The sequence below is a fragment of the Macaca thibetana genome, chromosome X (assembly GCF_024542745.1).
Source record: "Macaca thibetana thibetana isolate TM-01 chromosome X, ASM2454274v1, whole genome shotgun sequence".
Lineage (NCBI taxonomy): Eukaryota > Metazoa > Chordata > Mammalia > Primates > Cercopithecidae > Macaca > Macaca thibetana.
In genome coordinates this window covers 49,094,864-49,118,387 of record NC_065598.1, presented here as the reverse complement: position 1 = coordinate 49,118,387, position 23,524 = coordinate 49,094,864, and the positions used below count along the sequence as shown (strand labels likewise).

At 44.9% G+C, this 23,524-nt stretch overlaps 2 protein-coding genes and 2 pseudogenes across 27 annotated transcripts in view; all 4 read right to left on the bottom strand.

Moving 5' to 3' along the window:
* LOC126945677 (G antigen 10-like) overlaps positions 1–21,973 on the bottom strand; it is a 41,854-nt gene extending 19,881 nt beyond the window's left edge. The window contains exon 1 of the mRNA XM_050775816.1: positions 21,821–21,973. The gene's annotated coding sequence lies outside the window, so the exon portion shown is untranslated. The remainder of the gene's footprint in view (positions 1–21,820) is intronic.
* LOC126945674 (G antigen 10-like) overlaps positions 1–22,816 on the bottom strand; it is a 33,033-nt pseudogene extending 10,217 nt beyond the window's left edge.
* Positions 1–23,524, bottom strand: part of LOC126945669 (G antigen 10-like) — a 107,551-nt gene that overhangs the window by 19,881 nt on the left and 64,146 nt on the right. For 11 of the 26 annotated variants that reach the window (XM_050775775.1, XM_050775774.1, XM_050775783.1 and 8 more), the window contains one exon: positions 26–151. The exons of 5 other annotated variants lie outside the window; for them this stretch is intronic. In XM_050775775.1, the coding sequence (XP_050631732.1) occupies positions 27–151 (125 nt within the window). In that variant the 3' untranslated portion in view covers position 26. Of the gene's footprint in view, positions 1–25; positions 152–6,993; positions 7,108–23,524 lie in introns of those variants that run through there. 10 more of the 26 variants (XM_050775787.1, XM_050775805.1, XM_050775804.1 and 7 more) reach the window with 1 other exon arrangement.
* On the bottom strand, positions 7,684–22,795 carry LOC126945666 (G antigen 10-like; annotated as a pseudogene).

Here is a 23,524-nt window from a genome sequence, read left to right as displayed (position 1 = left end):
TCTGCATGTCTAATGGATTGCCTACCTTATTCAGGCCTTTTCGCCTCCTCTGGATTTGGCAGGCTCATCTCCTGGACATCAGGACCATCTTCACGCTCATAATCGGGCGTCGGGCGAACCTCTTCCTGGCTCTCAGCTTCAGGCTCTGGCCCTTGAAAATAAAAAATACATATCAATTTAAGCAGTAAAATATAAAATGTCAATAAGAAAATAATACTCATGCTCTCTGAGTTATTATATCAAAGCTTTAGCTACTGTAATAATAGATGTGTTGACAAGAATCCCAGGAACATTATTTCAGGAGTCTGTTAGCAGAAAACAGGAAAACAAGGTGTTCCAAATATTACCCTCTTCCTTTCCGAAGACTGCCCTCAGACAACGTTGTGGCCTCCTTTGCTCTTCTCTGTTGTTCTACTTCTGATTGTCCTTACCTCATCAAATGACTCAAGGCTGAAATCCTGTCTCTCACAGCACTTACACTCCTAGCACTCAGACTCTCCTATGGCCTGAGTAGCCACCAATCAACGCTGAGTCGAAAAAAGGTCTTTAAAAAATACACGAAAAAGCCCAAACTGCAGAACATTCTGCAAACCAACTGGTCTATCCTCTTCAAAAATGTCTGTATCATGAATGACAAAGAAAAAATAAGGAAACATTCTAGATTAAAGGAAACTAAAAACACCTGAAAAGCACACGTAAGACGTGATCCTGAACCGGACTCTGGATCAGAAAAAGAAATCCTATCAATAACATTATCTGGGCCGGGCGAGGGGTCTCACGCCTGCAATCCAAACACTTTGGGATGCTAAGGTGGGCAGATCAGGTGAGGTCAGAAGTTCAAGACCGCAGTGGCCGGCGCCCGTAGGCCCAGCTACACGGCAGGCTGAGGCGTGAGATTCCCTAGAACCTGGGAGGTGTAGGTTGCAGTGAGCCAAGATCGCACTACTGCACTCCAACCTGGGCAACAGAGGGAGACTCCGTCTCAACAAAGAATAACGAAAGGAAGAAAGAAGTTGTCTGGGGAGCTGGCAAAATTTGAGTATGCACTGCGTATTAAATGACTGCATTTTCTCATTGTTAAATTTCCTGATTTTGATCTTTCTGCAGTGATGATCCAAGAAATGACTTTCTCTTTGTGCTGACGATATACACACCCCTCGAGTACATAGGGGAAAGGACCATGATACCTGAAACTTTATCTAAACAAGTCAGCATTAATAACAGTAAACATATATCCGCGTGTGGGTGTGTGTGAGTGTGTGGGCAGCCGGGTAAGAGAGGGAGGGAAGAGATATAAAACCTACGGAGAGAAAGCTATTAACAACTGGTGAATCTAGGTGAAAAGTATATGAGTTCGTTGTACTATTCTTGCAAATTTTCTATAAATGTTATGTCTTGAATATAGACACAGTAAAAATTTTAAAGAATATATGACAACTACACTGAAGTTTAGAAAGAGAGGAGGTTTTCTTTCAATTGTGGTAAAAAAAAATACACATATCCTCAAACTTACCGTCTTTTTTTAAGTGGTACAGTTCACTAAGGAGTTATGTCTGCAACATTACCAGCCACTAGGCACAAACTTTGAATCTGTGTTTTCCTATACCATGAAACCTTTATTTATTTACTTGTTTGTTTGTTTCTTTATTACTGATGAGATCTCGCTATGTTTCCCAGGCTGGGCTTGAACGCCAGGGCTCAAGCGATCCTCTCACCTCAGCCTCCCAAGTAGCTGGGACTATGAGTGCACGGCGTTCAGCCCAGCTTGAGACCTTTCTCCTAAATGACAATCTGAGGATAAACCACAGGACATGCATAATGCTTATATTCAGCCATAGAGTACCAAGAGCAGTGTGCATCACCTAAGACATCTGAAGTCTACAACATGGATAGGATTTCAGTTACAATTACAATGTCAATTTCTAAAGCACTGATTAGCTGAACGGATTTGAGGACTACGGAAAATCTTACAGTCATGACACCCATTACGTACTGGGATAAACAGAAACTTAACTTTCTTCAAACAAAGTTATATTTAGGTCTGAAGGTCCCAAATGTAATATTCCATAAATGAACCCCGTGAAGAACAAAGCACCAAATATAACATTGTTTGTGAATCACACAAAATATACTGTCCCGCACTGAGAATAAGGGAGTGGGTGGACAGCAAGTAATGGGAATTGTTATCAGTCATATTCTAGAAACTTTTAAAAATGAATCCCTGGAATAATCCATGACCTCAGTTACATAAATGTTTCCTTTCAAAACATTTTATCTCGGAGAAATTATTTCCACCTCATGTTAAGATTACCAGGATAACTCCTTTTCTGCTTTTCCAAGCATAAAAGGATTTAATCACCTCCTAAAAGCCACTTAGAAAATCACTAAACCAGCTACCTGTATGGCAGTATCCTCGTTTATCCAGCTTTTATCAAACGTACCATATAAAAATATCAATCAAAGGAAACGGTGGCAAACATTCAGCAACTCGGTTTTTGGAGCTGCTCCTGCTCCTCTGAACTGGGTCTCTTCTTGGGCCAGTACTAAGCTACCTTACAGAAAAGCATTTGAGTTTTAAGCATTTTCAGCAAAATCTTTCCTTCTTTATAGCAACACAGATGATAGGAAGACACAAACCTTGGAACGAAGTACAAATTTTGTCTTCACCAGTCAAGGGTGCTCGGATAAAACACAATCCCGGCACCTCTATTCTCTCATTCATAAAGTCGAGAAATTTTATCATAGTGAGGGATTTGCCTAAGCTAAGCTGCAAACTACATAGCCTCCTGGCTTTTCCAGTCAATTTCAGGCATTCTTTCCATTGACTTCTTTCCTCCTGTTCCTGCTATGTGACAATGCATAACACACACACACATGCACACACGCACACGCACACACACAGACACACACACACCAGCGGGCATTCTAATTCCCTTTCCATCACCTTGACCTGCAGATGCTCCCTCATCCTCTCCCTCCTGAGCAGGTGCAGGATCCTGACTTTGAGTTGCTGGTTCCCCTTCTTCAGGTTTTGGTGGTTCCACTTCTTCATCACTGAACTGCTCGGGCTGGGGAATATGTGTGGGTATGCAAATAAAGAAAAAAAAACAAGTTTTGCTATTGATACAAAATTTTACATATATACACAGAATACATAGCTATTTCTGATCATAACTAAGCCTAAAGACATTTTTCCAACTCTATTCTCTATGGCCAAGAACGTTACTCTACCCATAGGGAGGTTACTGTGAGAAAAGTGACGCACAAGGACTTTGGAAGCTATTATACTCTGTGTTGGAATACATGTGTACGATCTGTCATTAACAAACAAAGCATGAGAAAGAAGTCATGGGCAAGAGCTGAAGAACACGAGAGGAAAAACAAAAAATCCTCCAGAATCAATGTTTCCTTCATGAGACGCCATAATCATGTTTTATCAGCAGGAAAAACGTTTCTCAGCATTTCCATACTAATGCAACAACACTATCGCAAAAATTAATTTCTGCTAATAGAAAACATCGAATTAATATTTAAGCGCTCACCAGCATAGGCCCAATTATTTCAGGAGGCTCTACATAGCGTCTTGGTCTACGCCGGTAGGTCGATCTTCCTCGCCAACTCATATTTCACACTGAAAACAGACAACCGTGATTGGCAACATGCGCTCCAGAGGGCTGCTATATTCGATCTCTTCCATGGATCAATGTTAACTTGTCGTTTTAATTTTGAAAATACTCTCAAAATAAGTCCCAGAGTGAAGCATACGTGTGTACGTTTTCTAAGTGTCTACAAAGCCATTTATGCTGGCCAAGCTGGCAGAGCAGTCATCTTAAGGCATGTGGCAAGAGGCAGAGGACATTTTTTTCTAAATTTCTTTTGGACGCGGGGTCTCGCTGTGTTGCTCAGGCTGGAGTGCAGGGGCGCGATCACAGCTCACTGCAGCCTCGACCTCCTGCACAAGGGATCCTCCCGCCTCTGTGTCCCGAGTAACTCGGACTATAGGCGAGCACCACTCTGCCCCGCAGATAGAGGTCATTTCTGATGAGGTTTAGTTTCACAAGCAGACTCCCCACGAAAACACTAGTGAATCACAATTCCCGTGATGGCTGCTTTGGGCAACTCCCGCTTCCTAGAGCCATTCACCCCCTCTCACATTAAGTTTGGTAGCACCGCACTGCCTCGCCCACTCCTTCCCACTTTTCCCGGACCTTCCATGGCGGACGTGAGACCTTGCAGTGCTTCTCACTCAGGCGCTCCACACTCCACACCGCTGGGGGGCGCTCACCAGGCCGTAGCCTTCCCAGGTACCAGGTTCCTTCTTTACCGAATGCCTCACCCCCACCGGGCACCCCATTCAGGATCTGCCCTGTGTCGTTGGGGGTTCTCGGCACCTCGGGACTTCCATCCCCCAAACAGCACTCACCCCATCATCACCTGAGCCCCTGACCGCCTTCCCTCTGCGGACCACCTTCCTCCCTGTCCAGGCCCTCTCACGACCACAAAGTCGATGGTGGCCTGGTAGCCTGACAAGAGAAGGAGGACGACCTCGAGGTCCTTATCCCTCAGAGGCCACAGACCAGGAAGCGGGATCCACCGGACCCACCCGAGGCCCTCTTCACACTCACTCACACTTCAGCCCCCGTTATGACTGGCCTGCAGACCTACCAGACGAATCTCAGTAGGGGAAAAAGAGTCCGGACGGCAAGAACGAGACCGCACTGGCGTTCTTCACGTGGGCTAACGGGCTGGGCGGAAGACGCCCAGTGAACATGCGCACTGAGAAGGGAGCCCAGAGAGCATGCGCGGCTGTGGGCCTGGGCGGGCTGCCGTTCCCAACCCCATGCCCCAAACCCCTGATTCGCATCCACACTGAGGATAATGGAATCCAACCTCCCTTTGCTGTTTCCTATGCTTCTGGGACTCAAATACCTCAAGTAGTGCTCCCCTCAAAACTCACTCGATTTTCAACTGAACCGACCCCGACACACACACACACACACACACACACACGCACACAAACCCAGGGTCCTCTCTTGCCCTGGCCCCACCATGGGGACAAGAACCACGGTGACTGCCTGGAAAGACAGGTAGACCACCTGCAAAAACAGCAATAGCAACCTACCCCACAAGGAAATTGTTCAATGTGAACAAGTCACAGAAAGAGACTGAAAGAAAAATGAATACAATCTCTAGGACCTGTAAAGAAATACTAAAACGATATCTATCCTTTTTAGAATCAGAATCACAGAAGGAGAAGTGACAGTATTAGGGAAACGGGACAGCCAGAGTGGCACCATGTGAAAATCAACTCCGTCTTGAAACTAGCAAGATACATAGTCCTACCAGTCACAACCCATGGTCCTAAGATGTTTGGAGTTGAGAAAACAGACGAAAGGTACCTCCAAGGACATGCTCCCACAGCAGCGGAAACTGCAGGGTTCCCAACACCCAACAATATATGCTTTCAACATAATTATGCTCTCATGGACTTACACACTGGTAAGTCAAGGATAGTTGTCTTTAAATCAACAGAATGGTAAATTTCATCATGCAAGTCTTTGCCCACCTGCACAAAGGTACAGGTAAGTTTAGTCTTTATATAGATAAGACCCCTATATAAGAAAAACCATGATCAGGCCAAGTCTCACGCCTGTAATCCTAGAATTTTGGGAGGCTGTGCTGGCCAGAACACCTGGGCTCAGGACTTCCATCGAGACCAGCCTGAGCAACATCAGAAAATCTCAAAACTACAAAAAACAAAGAATAAGCCGTTAAAAAATTACCTGGGCGTGGTGGCATGTACCTAGACTCACAGCTACTCAGGAGGCTGATGTCGGAGGATCGCTTCAGCCCAGGAGGTCAAGGCTGCAGTGAGCTCTGATAACACCACTGCACCCCAGCCTGGATGACAGAGTGAGACCCTGTCTCAAGTTTTTAAAATTGAACATAAAAACATCCAATTTTATCAATCGAATTCACTATATTAACAGATGAATGGGAAAAAATGCTGTGGTCGAAATAGATGCACTGTTTGATGAAACTCAACATAGATTCAAATGAATACGCTCAGCATATTTAGAACAGAATGGAATGACTTACTCTGAAGAAGTCCGTCTACAAAAAAAGGACAGTAAATATGACAGTGAAATGTTGAAAGTTTTCCGTTTCTCATCAGGGATAAGACAAGGATGTCCACTATCACCATGGAACAGGTGGGTCTGTACAATGCCATAAAATCAGAAAAGGAAATAAAAGTCTTTACAACGGCAGCAAGAGTCCTGGTGCGGAGGCCCATGCCTGTAATCCCAGCACTGTGGGAGGCAAGGCGGGTGCATCACTTGCACTCAGGAGTCCAAGAACAGCACGGGAAACATGGCAAAACCCCGTCTCTACAAACAATACAAAAGGACAAAGAAAAATAAATGGCAGAAATAAAATTGCTCTTATTGAAGGATGATATGTTTCTGTATGTTGAAGACTGAAAATGATCTAGAAATAAACTTTTAGAGTTCATAAGCATATTTCAAAAGGCTGCTGGATAGAAAACCAATATATAAGAATTATGTCTCCGCCGGGCATGGTGGCTCACGCCTGTAATCCCAACACTTTGGAAGGCCGAGGCGGGTGAATCACGAGGTCAGGAATTCAAGAGCACCCTAGCCAAGATGGTGAAACCCCATCTCTACTAAAAATACAAAACTTAGCCGGGAGTGCTGGTGGGCGCCTGTAATCCCAGCTACTTGGGAGGCTGAGGCAGAGAATTGCTTGAATCCAGGAGGCGGGGGTGGCAGTGAGCAGAGATCGCGCCACTGCACTCCAGCCTGGGTGACACAGCGAGACTCTGTCGCCAAAGGGAAAAATGAAAGAAAGATAAAAGAATGATGTCTCTACATACCAGCTCAAACAGTTGGAATATAACATTTCAAAGAATGATACATGTCTCACAGCATCAAAAAGCTAGAAATAAAGTTCACAAAAGATGCGCAAGACTTCTTTGCAGAGGGCTGTAAAGCTTTATTGGGAGAATTGTAATGAACAAATTTCCAACATAGGAGCAGCCTGCATCATTTCAGCGTGTCTTCTTTTAACACTGTCATTGCTTTTCACCTGTAACAGAAACATAACAGTTAGCAACGTGACGTAGCAACAGATTATTTAAATGACCCTAAAGGCATACAAAACACACTACAGTTTGGATTTTGTTAAATGGACTAGAAACAAAACCCAAAGGGTGATCCTGTGTCTTACATCCAATTAAACCTCAATACACTTTGAGGACGGACCTGTAGAATTTAAAGGTAATTTCTTCCCTAAACATCCAGTGCTTCCTTTCAATTCAAAAGCACTTACAATTCACAGACAGAAATTTGGAAAACACAAGTGTAAAACATACTTCAGTTGATTAGTCAGGAAGTCCTAAACTCATGGTCTTTCAACTTTAAATCTGATCAATCCATGTCTCTAAAGCTGAAACTTACATGTAACATTTGATATGGTGAGAGATGATTATATCACATATGTGTCAACAGTCTTATTAGAAATACTGGCTCATGCAGACTGACAGTGTGGCAGGGAGCGTGCATAGCACAGGCATCTTACTCACACCCATGCTGAGCATCACTGACCTACATGCCACAGAGGATAGGAACTAACCGGTCTCTCGCCAGTTGATAATTTCATCACTCAAGGTTTCCGTGAGGAAAGATTTTAAAAGCAATTGTTCATTAAAAGCCAGAGAATCCCAGCCTGGGCAACACAGTGAGACCTCATCTCGAGAAAAAAAAATTTTTTTTTAATTTAACCAAAAAAAAAAAAAAAAAAAAAAAACAACTTAGGCACGGTGGCTTGTGCATATACTTTCAGCCACTCAGGAGGCTGAGGTGGGAGGACTGCTTTAGCCAGGGAGCCAGAGGTTGCAGTGAGCTGAAATCACACCACTGTACTCCAGCCTGGGTGACAGACTGAGACTCTGTCTCAAACAAACAAAGAGGAGGGAGAATTCACAATTTGACAAGATACTACAATATATATTCAGCTCTCCACACGGAAAAACTAAGATGAAGCAGAGTGACCGCTCATTTTCTTAGTAGCAATGAAATCTCAATTTAGAGATTTTCAGATGACTCAGGCAGGGTTTCATGATTTGGGATCAACACATCATGCGAAGCAGATGATCTCTGTATCCCATTCTATACAACAGGATCAGAGTATGAAAGAACCAGAAGGGAAAATGGTTTTAAAATCTCTGACTTCAACTCGCTATTTTCATAAGAACCAAAGACAGCTTTAGAAGTGAAAGGACTCACTCAGCATCTCGCCAAGGCTGTAATAGCTGGTATTAGAACCCGCATCAGTGCTTCGGCATTTTTCACACCAAGTGATGGGTGTTACAAATGTGTTATGTATTTGTTAAAAGCAGATCTTTACAAAAGCATCTCAAAATTATGAGCTATTGGTTCAAAGATTTAGACTCAAATCTTCATTCAACATGGCTTTGACTCAGTTTGTTTCTATATCTGACAGCCTATCAGTCGGGTGCTGGGGCCTGAACTACGTTTCAAATAACCTTTCTATATAAGAACTCTAGTATTACAGAGGCAGTACTGTTACCTCTCTGCTATTAAAAATATAATGCTGGGTCGGGCTCCGTGGCTCTCGCCTGTAATCCCAGAAATTTCAAAGGCGAGGCACGTGGATAACCCGAGGCCAGGAGTTCGGGACCAACTTGTGCAACGGAACAAAACCCCATCAATACTAAACATACAAAAATTAGCTGGGAACGGTGGAGCACGTCTGTAAGCCTGGCTACTCGGGAGGCACACGCAGGAGAATGACTTGAACCCGGGAGGCTGAAGTTCCAGTGACCGAGGTGGGACCACTGTACTCCAGCCTGGGCGACAGAGCGAGACTCTGACTCAAAAAATAACTATTATTATTATTATACAATACTGTGGAAACAGACACCCTACGATCTGCATGTCTAATGGATTGCCTACCTTATTCAGGCCTTTTCATCTCCTCTGGATTTGGCAGGCTCATCTCCTGGACATCAGGACCATCTTCACGCTCACAATCAGTCTTCGGGCGAACCTCTTCCTGGCTCTCAGCTTCAGGTTCTGGCCCTTGAAAATAAAAAATACATATCAATTTAAGCAGTAAAATATAAAATGTCAATAAGAAAATAATACTCATGCTCTCTGAGTTATTATATCAAAACTTTAGCTACTGTAATAATAGATGTGTTGACAAGAATCCCAGGAACATTATTTCAGGAGTCTGTTAGCAGAAAACAGGAAAACAAGGTGTTCCAAATATTACCCTCTTCCTTTCCGAAGACTGCCCTCAGACAACGTTGTGGCCTCCTTTGCTCTTCTCTGTTGTTCTACTTCTGATTGTCCTTACCTCATCAAATGACTCAAGGCTGAAATCCTGTCTCTCACAGCACTTACACTCCTAGCACTCAGACTCTCCTATGGCCTGAGTAGCCACCAATCAACGCTGAGTCGAAAAAAGGTCTTTAAAAAATACACGAAAAAGCCCAAACTGCAGAACATTCTGCAAACCAACTGGTCTATCCTCTTCAAAAATGTCCGTATCATGAATGACAAAGAAAAATTAAGGAAACATTCCAGATTAAAGGAAACTAAAAACACCTGAAGAGCACATGCAAGACGTGATCCTGAACCGGACTCTGGATCAGAAAAAGAAATCCTATCAATAACATTATCTGGGCCGGGCGTGGGGTCTCACGCCTGCAATCCAAACACTTTGGGATGCTAAGGTGGGCAGATCAGGTGAGGTCAGAAGTTCAAGACCGCAGTGGCCGGCGCCCGTAGGCCCAGCTACACGGCAGGCTGAGGCGTGAGAATCCCTAGAACCTGGGAGGTGTAGGTTGCAGTGAGCCAAGATCGCACTACTGCACTCCAACCTGGGCAACAGAGGGAGACTCCGTCTCAACAAAGAATAACGAAAGGAAGAAAGAAGTTGTCTGGGGAGCTGGCAAAATTTTTGTATCCACTGTGTATTAAATGACTGCATTTTCTCATTGTTAAATTTCCTGATTTTGATCTTTCTGCAGTGATGATCCAAGAAATGACTTTCTCTTTGTGCTGACGATATACACACCCTCAAGTACATTGGGGAAAGGACCATGATACCTGAAACTTTATCTAAACAAGTCAGCATTAATAACAGTAAACGTATATCCGCGTGTGGGTGTGTGTGAGTGTGCGGGCAGCCGGGTAAGAGAGGGAGGGAAGAGATATGAAATCTACGGAGCGAAAGCTATTGACAATTGGTGAATCAAGGTGAAAAGTATATGAGTTCATTGTACTATTCTTGCAAATTTTCTAAAAATGTTATGTCTTGAATACAGACACAGTAAAACTTTTAAAGAATACATGACAACTACACTGAACTTTAGGAAGAGAGGAGGTTTTCTTTTAATTGTGGTAAAAAACACACATATCATCAAATTTGCCGTCTTAACTATTTTTAAGTGGTACGGTTCACTAAGGAGTTATGTCTGCAACATTACCAGCCACTAGGCACAAACTTTGAATTTGTGTTTTCCTATACCATGAAATCTTTATTTACTTGTTTGTTTGTTTATTAGGAATGAAGTCTTCCTGTGTTTCCCAGGCTGGGCTTGAACGCCAGGGCTCAAGCGATCCTCTCACCTCAGCCTCCCAAGTAGCTGGGACTATGAGTGCACGGCATTCAGCCCAGCTTGAGACCTTTCTCCTAAATGACAATCTGAGGATAAACCACAGGACATGCATAATGCTTATCTTCAGCCGTAGAGTACCAAGAGCAGTGTGCATCACCTAAGAAATCTGAAATCTACAACATGGATAGGATTTCAGTTACAATTACAATGTGAATTTCTGAAGGATTGATTAGCTGAATGGATTTGAGGACTATGGAAAATTACAGTCATGACACCCATTACCTACTGGGGTACAGAGAAACTTAACTTTGTTCAAACAAAGTTATATTTAGGTCCGAAGGTCTTAAACGTTATAATCCATACATGAACCCCATGAAGAACAAAGCACCACATATAACACTGTTTGTGAATCACACAAAATATACTGTCCCGCACTGAGAATAAGGGAGTGGGTGGACAGCAATTAATGGGCATTGTTGTCAGTCATATTGTAGAAACTTTTAACAGTGAATCCCTGGAAGAATCCATGACCTCAGTTACATAAATGTTTCCTTTCAAAACATTTTATCTCGGAGAAATTATTTCCATCTCATGTTAATCTCAGGATAATTCCTTTTTTGCTTTTCTAACCATAAAAGGATTTAATCACCTCCTACAAGCCACTTAGAAAATCATTAAACCAGCTACCTGTATGGCAGTACCCTTGTGTACCCAGCTTTTATCGAAGGTACCATATAAAAATATCAATCAAAGGCAACGGTGGCCAACATTCAGTGACTCGGTTTTTGGAGCTGCTCCTGCTCCTCTGAGCTGGGTATCTTCTTGGGCCAGTACTAAGCTACCTTACAGAAAAGCATTTGAGTTTTAAGCATTTTCAGCAAAATCATTTCCTTCTGTATAGCAACACAGATGATAGGAAGACACAAACCTTGCAAAAAAGTACAAATTGTGTATTCACCAGTCAAGGGTTCTCGGATAAAAACACAATCCCGGCACCTCTATTCTCTCATTCATAAAGTCGAGAAATTTTATCATAGTGAGGGATTTGCCTAAGCTAAGCTGCAAACTACATAGCCTCCTGGCTTTTCCAGTCAATTTCAGGCATTCTTTCCATTGATTTCTTTCCTCCTGTTCCTGCTATGTGACAATGCATAACACACACACACATGCACACACGCACACGCACACGCACACACATGAGCACACAAGCGGGCATTCTTCTTCCCTTTCCATCACCTTGACCTGCAGATGCTCCCTCATCCTCTTCCTCCTGAGCAGTCGTAGGATCCTGACTTTGAGTTGCTGGTTCCCCTTCTTCAGGTTTTGGTGGTTCCACTTCTTCATCACTGAACTGCTCGGGCTGGGGAATATGTGTGGGTGTGCAAATAAAGAAAAAAAAAAGTTTTGCTATTCATACAAAATTTTACATATATACACAGAATACATAGCTGTTTCTGATCATAACTAAGCCTAAAGACATTTCTCCAACTCTATTCTCTATGGCCAAGAACGTTACTCTACCCACAGGGAGGTTACTGTGAGAAAAGTGTCACACAAGACTTTGTAAGGTATTATACTCTATGTTGGAATACATGTGTACGATCTGTCATTAACAAACAAAGCATGAGAAAGAAGTCATGGGCAAAAGCCGAAGAACACGAGAGGAAAAACAGAAAAATCCTCCAGAATCAATGTTTCCTTCATGAGATGCCATAATCATGTTTTATCAGCAGGAAAGACGTTTCTCAGCATTTCCATACTAATGCAACAACACTATCGCAAAAATTAATTTCTCCTAACAGAAAACATTGTATTAACGTTTAAGCTCTCACCAGCATAGGACCAATCATTTCAGGAGGCTCTACATAGCGTCTTGGTCTACGCCGGTAGGTCGATCTTCCTCGCCAACTCATATTTCACACTGAAAACAGACAACCGTGATTGGGAACATGCGCTCCAGAGGGCTGCTATATTCGATCACTTCCATGGATCAATGTTAACTTGTCGTTTTAATTTTGAAAATACTCTCAAAATAAGTTCCAGAGTTAAGCATACGTGTGTATGTTTTCTAAGTGCCTACAAAGCCATTTATGCTGGCCAAGCTGGCAGAGCAGGCATCTTAAGGCATGTGGCAAGAGGCAGAGGACTTTTTTTTCTAAATTTCTTTTGGACGCGGGGTCTTGCTGTGGTGCTCAGGCTGGAGTGCAGCGACGTGATGACAGCTCACTGCAGCCTCGACCTCCTACTCAAGGGATCCTCCCGCCTCTGTGTCCCGAGTAATTCGGACCAGGCGAGCGCCACTGTGCCCCGAAGATAGAGGTCATTTCTGATGAGGTTTAGTTTCACAAGCAGACTCCCCACGAAAACACTAGTGAATCACAATTCCCGTGATGGCTGCTTTGGGCAACTCCCACTTCCTAGAGCCATTCACCCCCTCTCACATTAAGTCTGGTTGCACCGCACTGCCTCGCCCACTCCTTCCCACTTTTCCCGGACTTTCCATGGCGGAGGTGAGACTTTGCAGTGCTTCTCACTCGGGCGCCCCGCACTCCACACCGCTGGGGGGCGCTCACCAGGCTGCAGCCTTCCCAGGTGCCAGGTCCCTTCTTTACCGCCCGCCTCGCCCCCACCGGGCACCCCATTCAGGGATATGCCCTGTGTTGTCAGGGGTTCTCGGCACCTCGGTACTTACATCCCCCAAACAGCACTCACCCCATCTTCACCTAAGCCCCTGACTGCCTTCCGTCCGTGGCCCACCTTCCTCCCTGTCCAGGCCCTCTCAGGACTACAAAGTCGATGGTGGCCTAGCAGCCTGAGAAGAGAAGGAGGACGACCTCGAGGCGCTTCTCCCTCAGAGGCCACAGACCAGGAAGCGGGATCCATTGGACCCACCCGAGGCCCTCTTCACCCTCTCTCACACTTCAGCCCCCGGGATGACTGGCCTGCAGACCTACCAGACGAATCTCAGTAGGGGAAAAAGAGTCCGGACGGCAGTAATGAGAGCGCACAGCCTCACAGCTTCCTGGCGTTCTTCACGTGGGCTAACGGGCCGGGCGGAAGACGCCCAGTGAACATGCGCACTGAGAAGGGAGCCCAGAGAGCATGCGCGGCTGTGGGCCTGGGCCGGCTGCCGTTCCCAGCCCCATGCCCCAAACCCCCCGATTCGCATCCACACTGAGGATAATGAAATCCAACCTCCCTTTGCTGTTTCCTATGCTTCTGGGACTCAAATACCTCAAGTAGTGCTCCCCTCAAAATTCACTTGATCTTCAACTGAACCCCCCCCCAACACACACACACCCAGGGTCCTCTCTTGCCCTGGACCCATCATGGGGACAAGAACCATGGTGACTGCCTGGGAAGACAGGTAGACCACCTGCAAAAATGGCAATAGCAACCTACCCCACAAGGAAATTGTTCAATGTGAACAAGTCACAGAAAGAGACTGAAAGAAAAATGAATACAATCTCTAGGACCTGTAAAGAAATACTAAAACGATAGCTATCATTTGTAGCATCAGAATCACAGAAGGAGAAGTGACAGTATTAGGGAAACGGGACAGCCAGAGTGGCACCATGTGAAAATCAACTCCGTCTTGAAACTAGCAAGATACATAGTCCTACCAGTCACAACCCATGGTCCTAAGATGTTTGGAGTTGAGAAAACAGACGAAAGGTACCTCCACGGACATGCCCCCACAGCAGCGGAAGCTGCAGGGTTCCCAACACCCATAACAATACATGCTTTCAACATAATTATGCTCTCATGGACTTACACACTGGTAAGTCAAGGATAGTTGTCTTTAAATCAACAGAATGATAAATTTCATCATGCTCTTTGCCCACCTGCACAAAGATACAGATAAATTTAGTCTTTATATAGATAAGACCCCTATATAAGACAAACCTGATCAGGCCAAGTCTCACGCCTGTAATCCTAGTATTTTGGGAGGCTGGGCTGGCCAGATCACCTGAGCTCAGGACTTCCATCGAGAGCAGCCTGAGCAACATCAGAAAATGTCTTCACTGCAAAAAACAAAGAAAAAGCCGTCAAAAAATTACCTGGGCATGGTGGCATGTACCTAGACTCACAGCCACTCAGGAGGCTGAGGTGGGAGGATCACTTGAGCCCAGGAGGTCAAAGCTTCAGTGAGCTCTATTAACACCACTGCACCTCAGCCTGGATGACAGAGTGAGACCCTGTCTCAAGTTTTAAAAATTGAACATAAAAACGTACAATTTTATCAATTGAATTCACTATATTAACAGATGAATTGGAAAAAAATGCTGTGGTAATCGAAATAGATCCACTGTTTGATGAAACTCAACATAGATTCAAATGAATCTCAGCTCACTGCAACCTCCGCTTCCTGAGTTCAAGCAATTCTCCCTCAGCCTCCCAAGTAGTTGGGATTACAGGCATGCACCACCATGCTCGGCTACTGGGTTTCACCATGTAGGCCCGTCTGGTGTTGATCTCCTGACCTCAAGCGATCTGGCTCCTTTGGCCTTCCAAACGGCCGGGATTACAGGCATGAGTCACCATGCCTGACTTGTCCTTTACTTTGGAGGGAACGTTCTAGGACTGAACTCCAGACCACTGAACTCCTGACAGGCATGTGGCAGGTTCCTGAATTTTCAGTGTTCATCTCCCACCCTCTGGAGCCCATGTGTCTTACCAAGTCCTTCATTGTGCTGGCCCCCTCTTACATAAGGTAATCGACATCATGACTTGATGTGATGTTCTGTGGGATATCCAGACTGTCCAGATCCCCTTTTACTAATTATGACAGAAGGCAGGAGAGTTAAAATACCTTTGGGACAAAACTGTAAATGAATATTGTCTCCCATTCTGTATGATTGTAAACTGTTTTTGATCTTATTTTCTGATAGGAATAGAAAAGCATGCATTCGACAAATTGAGGGCCACATACCATGGACCTGAGGCCAGGTTAAGGTTCCCTAGAAATGATACAACATCTGGATGCCACTGGGGCTGCTGTTTTTTGGTTGAACTATGGCAGTCCGCTGTCAACCTTCAGGATCCAGCCAGTTTCTGAAGGAGCCAGACTGACAAATTAGATGGAGACACGATGAGACTCACTATCCCTGCATCTTCTAGATTCTTAAAGGTGGCACTAATCTCAGCCATACCCCCAGGATCCAATATTGCTTTTGATACTCTGCTGAGTGGAGGGTAGTGTTGTGGGTTGAATAGTGTTCCTCCACCCCACTACAATTCAGATGTTGGAGTCCTAACCCTCAGTACTTCAGAAAGTAATCTTATATGGAAATAAAGGCATTACAGATGTAAATTAGTTAAGTTAGGATGAGATCATACTGAAGCAGGTGGACCCCTAATCCAATATGACTGGTGTTCTTATAAGAAGGGGAAATTTGGACACAGACACACAGACACACATAGACATAGACACACACACACACACACACACACACACACACGCCACATGAAGATGAAGGCAGAAATTGGAGTGATGCTTCTACAAGCCAAGGAAGCCAAAGATTGGCAGCAAACCACCAGAAGCTGGGGAGGAGGCAGGGAATATATTCTCCCTCGTAGCCCTCGGAAGGAACCAACCCTGACAACACCTTGATTTTGGACTTCTGGCCTCCAGAACTGTAAGATGACGAACTTCTGTTATTTAAGTCACCCAGTTTGTAATACTTTGTTATGGCAGCCCCAGGAAACCAATACAGGCAGTTCCAGAGGTTTCCACTTAGCCTTCCCCACATCCCAGCTCTTACCCCACAGGCCAAGGAACCAATGTAGGAGTTACACTAACTACCGATTATGTCAATCTCAATTATATATTCAAAGACCAGTAAAATGACAACCAGTTGGGACCTTGGCCCCATTGCCCCACTGTAAGCACCATAAAGTCCCACTAAGGTGGACTTGGGCCAGGACTCTATTCATTATCTGGCCTTTGTACACCCCACTCTAACAGAGGGGCCACAATGACACTTTGAGTCTCTAGATATCAATGTAAACTCAGACCCTGTGTCCAATAGTCCTTAAAAAGTCTGGATATTTTTCTTTTCCTAGTGCAGTTGTCTAAGACCAGCTCCAGTGGCAAGGGTTATGATTCATCCCACTAGTTGCCCTCATTAAGTTACCCTGAAAGAACACCAGGCCACCAGAATTTTAAAGGAACAGCTCCTTGATTATTTGTAGAGGAATAGACCATGCAAATATAAACCCATACCACCAGACCCCCTTCAAGTTCTTTCAGGGCCTGCCTCAGCTTCACAGCTGCCTCGGCTGAGTTCACATGTTTCCTAGGATGGCCTGCAAGCAGTGACTCAGTGAAGCCACGGGGGAATAAAGGGCCAGCCATCTTGGCCCAACACAAGACACTCAGGTGAGCAGTACGCACTGCAATGGACTGAATATTTGTTCCTCTACACTCCCCACTCCACCGAAATTCACATATGGAAACCCTAATCCCAATGTGATAGTGTTAGGAGGTGTGGCCTGTGAGAGGTCATGAGGTCATGAGGATTCTGCTAATGGGATTAGCGCCTGCTAATGGGATTAGAGGCCAGAGAGCTAGCTAGCTCTCTTTCCACCATGTGAGGACACAACATGAAGTAGGCATGTCTGCAACGGGAAGAGGGCCCTCACCAGAACCCAGCCATACTGGCACCCTGATTTTGGACTTCCAGCCTCCAGAACAGGGAGAAATAAATACTTTTTGTGTTTGAGCCTCCCAATCTATAGTTAATGTGTTCCAGTAGCCCAAGCTAAGACACTTACTCCAGAACTCCTGTCCAGATTAGCTGGCCAGGGCTTTGTTGGGCTCTCCATTGTAGTTCTGTTTGTTCCTCTGCCCAGTCATACTTCTGTCCCCTCCCTTTTACAGGTACTGATGCTTACTAAAGTTCTTGTCAGGCTCAGTAGCTCACACTTGCAATCCCAGAGCTTTGGGAGGCCAAGGTAGAAGAATCGCCTGAGGCCAGGAGTTCAAGACCAGCTTGGGCAACACAGAGAGACACCCATCTCTGAAAAAAAAATTAGCCATCATGTCATTGCACTCCTGCGTGGATGACAGAGCAAGTCCCTGTCTCAAAAAAGAAAAAAAAAAATTAGCTGGCCATGGTGGTGCATATTTATAGTCCCAGCAACTTGGGGGCTGAAGCAGGGGGACCACTTGAGCCCAGGAGTTGGAGGCTGCAGTAAGCCAAGATCCTGCCACTGCACTCCGACCTGGGCAACATAGCGAGACCCTGTCTCTAAATAAATAAGCAAAGTCTTGCCAACAGACTCCATCTCAGCAACAGTTGCCAGAGAATGCACCTTGTGATACATGTTCACTCCATATTTGTATCAGGGCCATGCCTGTGACTTCTTGAAAAGTGTACTTCAACAGATATTAGAGGCAGCATAGAAATGTTACAAGGGCAAGCGCCTGGATAGGACAGAGAATCAGTTCTTTATTAAGAGCTGTGTGACATGGACACAGGGAGGGGAATATCACACACCAGGGCCTGTCGGAGGGTGGGGAGCAAGGGGAGGGAGAGCATTAGGACAAATACCTAATGCATGCGGGGCTTAAAACCTAGATGACAGGTTCATAGGTGTAGCAAACCATCATGGCACATGTATACCTATGTAACAAACCTACATGCTCTGCCTATGTATCCCAGAACTTAATTTGTTTTGAAAAAAAAGACCTGTGTGAGGTCAATTGATATCTTTACTATTATCTCAACAAAACTGCTATGTTCTGGGTACCCTGCCTTGGGAACACGTTGAGGCTCTCTAACAGAGAAAGGGCAGTGCATACACTAAAAGATGTAAAGGAAAGGGAACGTTCTCAGTAACATTGTAAACAGGGTGTGTTTCTTCAGGGTTTTCCCTTTATCCTTTTGGCATCCCCTCTGCACTCTCTTCCTTCTTCTTTATTATCCATGCCAACTGCACCGCGACCTGGGTCCCCAGAAAATCTCCAGGACCTTTTCCTCCATCCCCTTCCCCTGTCCACCAAAAAGGACCAATGCTTCATTACCCCTCTAATGTTTCATTCTCTTAGACAGGTGCTAAGTGACTCATTCATCTGGTCAATCAGGCTATTAATAGCTGCTAATAGCACTGTGAACAGTCCCATTTCTATGCTTTTTCCAGCAGAGGAGTATAATGTGGGGTTTTAGAGCCATATTAGGGCCAATAGGACAGACAGTTGCAAGAAGAAGCAGTCACAAATCATGACTTCTCAGCAGCCACTTTGATATGAAAAGACAAAGTTTAGAGTGGGATCCTAGGAAAGGGATAGTGACAAGCATGGCCTTCAGCAGCCAGAAACAAGTGGCCTGGGCTACTCCAGGGGCTGGAGAAGTGATGGGACCAGGGAGAAGAATGAGATTGCTCCAGCCACCTTCTTGTGAGTTCTGACTTGTATTCCCAGGCAATTCCCAACAAAGAACTGATTTGAAAACAGTCCAGATTGTTTGCTAACAGTTTGCTGCCCTTGTCCTGGAGAAATTGACTTCAGGTAAATGTCAACGTCTGATTAAAAGAAACAGGAAGCATTCAGAACTCTTGACAAAAAGAAAATAAAATTGAATAATGAAGGCTGTGCACATGGAGCCCTTCCTCCGTGATAACCAAGACCGACACAGCCAGGAAACTGTATTCAAAGTTATCTGGAAGAATACTTTTCCCTGTGGGTTATGGCTTTGATTAAGAGTTAGGTTCATATACGTATGCTTGTATTCACTTTTGGGGTTTGCTTTATTTCTCCCATTTACTTTTACCTTTTTTTTTTTTTAACTACGTAGCTTTTTTTCATTTTCCTATGCATCACAAGAGGAAATGTTGGAAACATACACTGCAAACAGAAGAAATTTTAATTGCCTTTAGATAAAGAGTTATGTTGTGTTTTAAAAGTAGATTGCTGGGCCAGGCAAAGTGGCTCATGCTTGTAATTCCAGCACTTTGGGAGGCCGAGGCGAGTGGATCACCTGAGGTCAGGAGTTTGAGACCAGCCTGGCCAACGTGGAGAAACTTCACCTCTACTAAAAATACAAAAATTAGCCTGGCGTGGTGGTGCATGCCTGTAATCCCAGCTACTTGGGAGGCTGAGGCAGGAGAATTGCTTGAACCCGGGAGGCAGAGGTTACAGTGATGTGAGATTGTGCCACTGCACTCCAGCCTGGGCAACAGAGTAAGACTCTGTCTCAAAGAAAAAAAAAAAAAACCTATATTGCTATACCATCTCAAGATATCAAACCTGGCTCCAGGTCCTTAATGTACTTCTGGAATTAATAGCAAAAAGAAAACAAGAAGAACAAAGCTGGAGGCATCATGCTACCTGACTTTGAACTACACTACAAGGCTACAGTAACCAAAACAGCATGGTACTGGTACCAAAACAGATATATAGACCAATGGAACAGAACAGAGGCCTCAGAAATAACACACAGCTGCAACCATCTGATCTTTGACAAACATGACACACACAAGCAATGGGGAAAATATTCCCTATTTAATAAATGGTGTTAGGAAAACTGGCTAGCCATATGCAGAAAACTGAAACTGGACTCCTTCCTTATACCTTTTACAAAAATCAGCTCAAGATGGACCAAAGACTTAAACGTAAGATCTAGGTCCATAAAAATCCTAGAACACCTGAGCAATACCATTCAGGACATAGGCATGGCAAAGACTTCATGTCTAAAATACCAAAAGCAATGGCAACAAAAGCCAAAACTGACAAATCAGATCTAATTAAACTAAAGAGCTTCTGCACAGCAAAAGAAACTATCATCAGAGTGAACAGGCAACCTACAGAACGGGAGAAAATTTTTGCAATCTATCCATCTGACAAAGGGCTAATATCCAGAATCCACAAAGAATTTAAACAAATTTACAAGAAAAAAACAAACAACCCCATCAAAAAATGGGCAAAGGATATGAACAGACACTTCTCAAAAGAAGACATTTATGCAGCCAGCAGACGTATCAAAAAATGCTCATCGTCACTGGTCATTAGAGAAATGCAAATCAAAACCGCAATGAGATACCATCTCACGCCAGTTAAAATGACTATCATTAAAAAGTCAGGAAAAAACAGATGCTGGAGAGGTTGTGGAAAAATAGGAATGCTTTTACACTGTTGGTGGGAGTGTAAATTAGTTCAACCATTGTGGAAGACAGTGTGGCAATTCCTCAAGGATCTAGAACTGGAAATACCATTTGACCCAGCAATCCCATTACTGGGTATATACCCAAAGGATTATAAATCATTCTACAATAAAGACACATGCACACATATGTTTATTGCGGCACTATTCACAATAGCAAAGACTTGGAACCAACCCAAATGTCCATCAGTGATACACTGGATTAAGAAAATGTGGCACATATACACTGTAGAATACTATGCAATCATAAAAAAGGATAAGTTCATGTCCTTTGCAGGGACATGGATGAAGCTGGAAACCATCATTCTCAGCAAACTATCACAAGATCAGAAAACCAAACACCGCATGTTCTCACTCATAAGTGGGAGTTGAACAATAAGAACACATGGACACAGAGAGGGGAACATCACACACTGGGGCCTGTCGGGGGGTAGGGGGCTAGGGGAGGGATAACATTAGGAGAAATACCTAATTTAGGTGACAGGTTGATGGGTGCAGCAAACCCCAGGGCACGTGTATACCTATGTAACAAAATTGCACGTTCTGCACATGTAACCCAGAACTTAAAGTATAATTTTAAAAAATAATAAATAAATAAATAACAAAATCACAAAGCCATATTTGATGGAAAAATCAAAATCAAAGAAAGAAAACCCACATGGGAAAATATTTCATCACAGAAGTACCAGCTGCTGGAGACTGGGCTTGTCTAAGGGACTCCTGCTCTGTGGTCCTGGGGTAAGGGGCGTCTACCAGGGCAGGAATTCTACTTAATCAAATTTTTTCTTTGAAGTTTCCCTAAATCCCAAATCCGACGATGCAATTTTAGCAATGGAAAGAAAGGAAGGAAGGAAGGAAGGAAGGAAGGAAGGAAGGAAGGAAGGAAGAATAAATACACTGCAAGAATGACTGAGTGGAGGCAAGGCGCCTGCTGGGCTTGTGACTGAGTTTAGGGATGAATGGGTAGCACAAGACTGCAGGAGCTTACATGAAGTCAGCCCCCATCACCCGTGCACTAAGAGGCAGAGCACGGCTACGAGCCAGTGATCTCTGTGAATTCTACTACAAGAGTTACTATCTTTGGCCCCTTTGACAAATGTCAGTCTTGAGGCATCGAGACAGGATTCGAACCTCTCTTCTCATCCCGAAAGTCCCAGGAACCGCAGCCCGGAACTCTAGCCAAGCAACTATTGCGCCTGCGCCGAACGAGCGGCCAATTGGAGCTCGGCGCGCCACCGAGTTGAGGTGCGGCAGTTTGCCCCTATTGCGCGCAGAAAAAGCTTAGGAGAAATGAAAGCTCGCGTTGACCAGTCAGATCCCAGAACGAGCCTTGCGGTCCGCTCCCTTCTGCTGGGATCCAATCGCGTGCCCTTGCACGCGCAAGCCACGGTTTCAAAGTCAAAAAGCCAAGAAAGGCGGAGCCAGAGGAGCTGGAACTGGAGCCGAGGAGAGGTGGAGGCCTCTCATGCTAGCAGGTGCCTGCCTGGGATGGGAAACGAGAGGATGGGTGTGGGCTACGGACCGTCAAGGTAGTGTCATTCCTGCCTTCTTCAGAGGCTTGGGCTGAAACCACTTGCATGGGGTGGAAGCGGCCCTTCGAGTCCCCCCAACACGCACACAATGGTTTGATCCAAGCCCCCTACCCAGTGGTGCCTCCCAGAGCTGACTGTTCTGTCTCTGCCTACCGCAGTGGTATCGCCTGGCAGGATGTTTCCATCCTTGATTTGTTGTCCCCGCCTCCCGTAGGCCCCCTAGTGGTGCGATCGAGGAAGCTTCTGTGCAAATGCCTTGGAAACCGTTCCTTCTCCGCCTCCCTGCTCTCCAGTGGACCCTTCCATCCCCACCTCCCGTCATTTCATACTCACGACCCCAGAGGGATCGCCCGTCCCAGGTCCTGGCCCTGAAGATCATGCAGAGAGCAAAGGCCAAGGCTTTTATTCACCTGCCTCAAAGCCCCCACCCCAGGAGTGAGCCGAGGATGCCGGTAATTGGACAGCAATGTGGCAGCATTTACCAAAATAAAAACTGGAAACATCCTTTACAAGAATGTCAGCTCCATCAAGGCAGGCACATGTGACTTTCTAATTCCCTGATGTCTTCCCAGCACCTAGAACAGCACCCACCACATAGTAGGCAGTCATTAGGTGTTTGTTGAATGAATGGCTCCTTTGACGAAACTATTCCACTTCTAAGAATGTGACCTTAAAAGAAAAACTCACCGGGTGCGGTGGCTCACGCCTGTAATCCCAACGCCTTGGGAGGCCGAGGTGGGCGGATCACCTGAGTCGGGAGTTCGAGACCAGCCTGACCAACATGGGGAAACCCCAGCTCTACTAAAAATACAAAATTAGCTGGGCGTGGTGGCGCATGCCTGTAGTCCCAGCTACTGGGGAGGCTGAGGCAGGAGAATCACTTGAACCTGGGAGGCAGAGGTTGCGGTGAGCCGAGATTACCACTGCACTCCAGCCTGGGCAACAGGAATGAAACTTCGTCTCAAAAACAACAACAAGAAAAAAGAAAAGAAAAGGAAAAGAAAGAAAAGAAAAGGAAAAAGAAAAAACGCTCGCACGTGTGCACAGAGCAATGTGGACAACAATGTCCAGAGCAAACTACTGGCCTGAGGTGGGGGAGACTCTAAAAGACCACTTATAGCCAATGACTTGCAGAGTAAAATTAACGATGGGGTTCATGT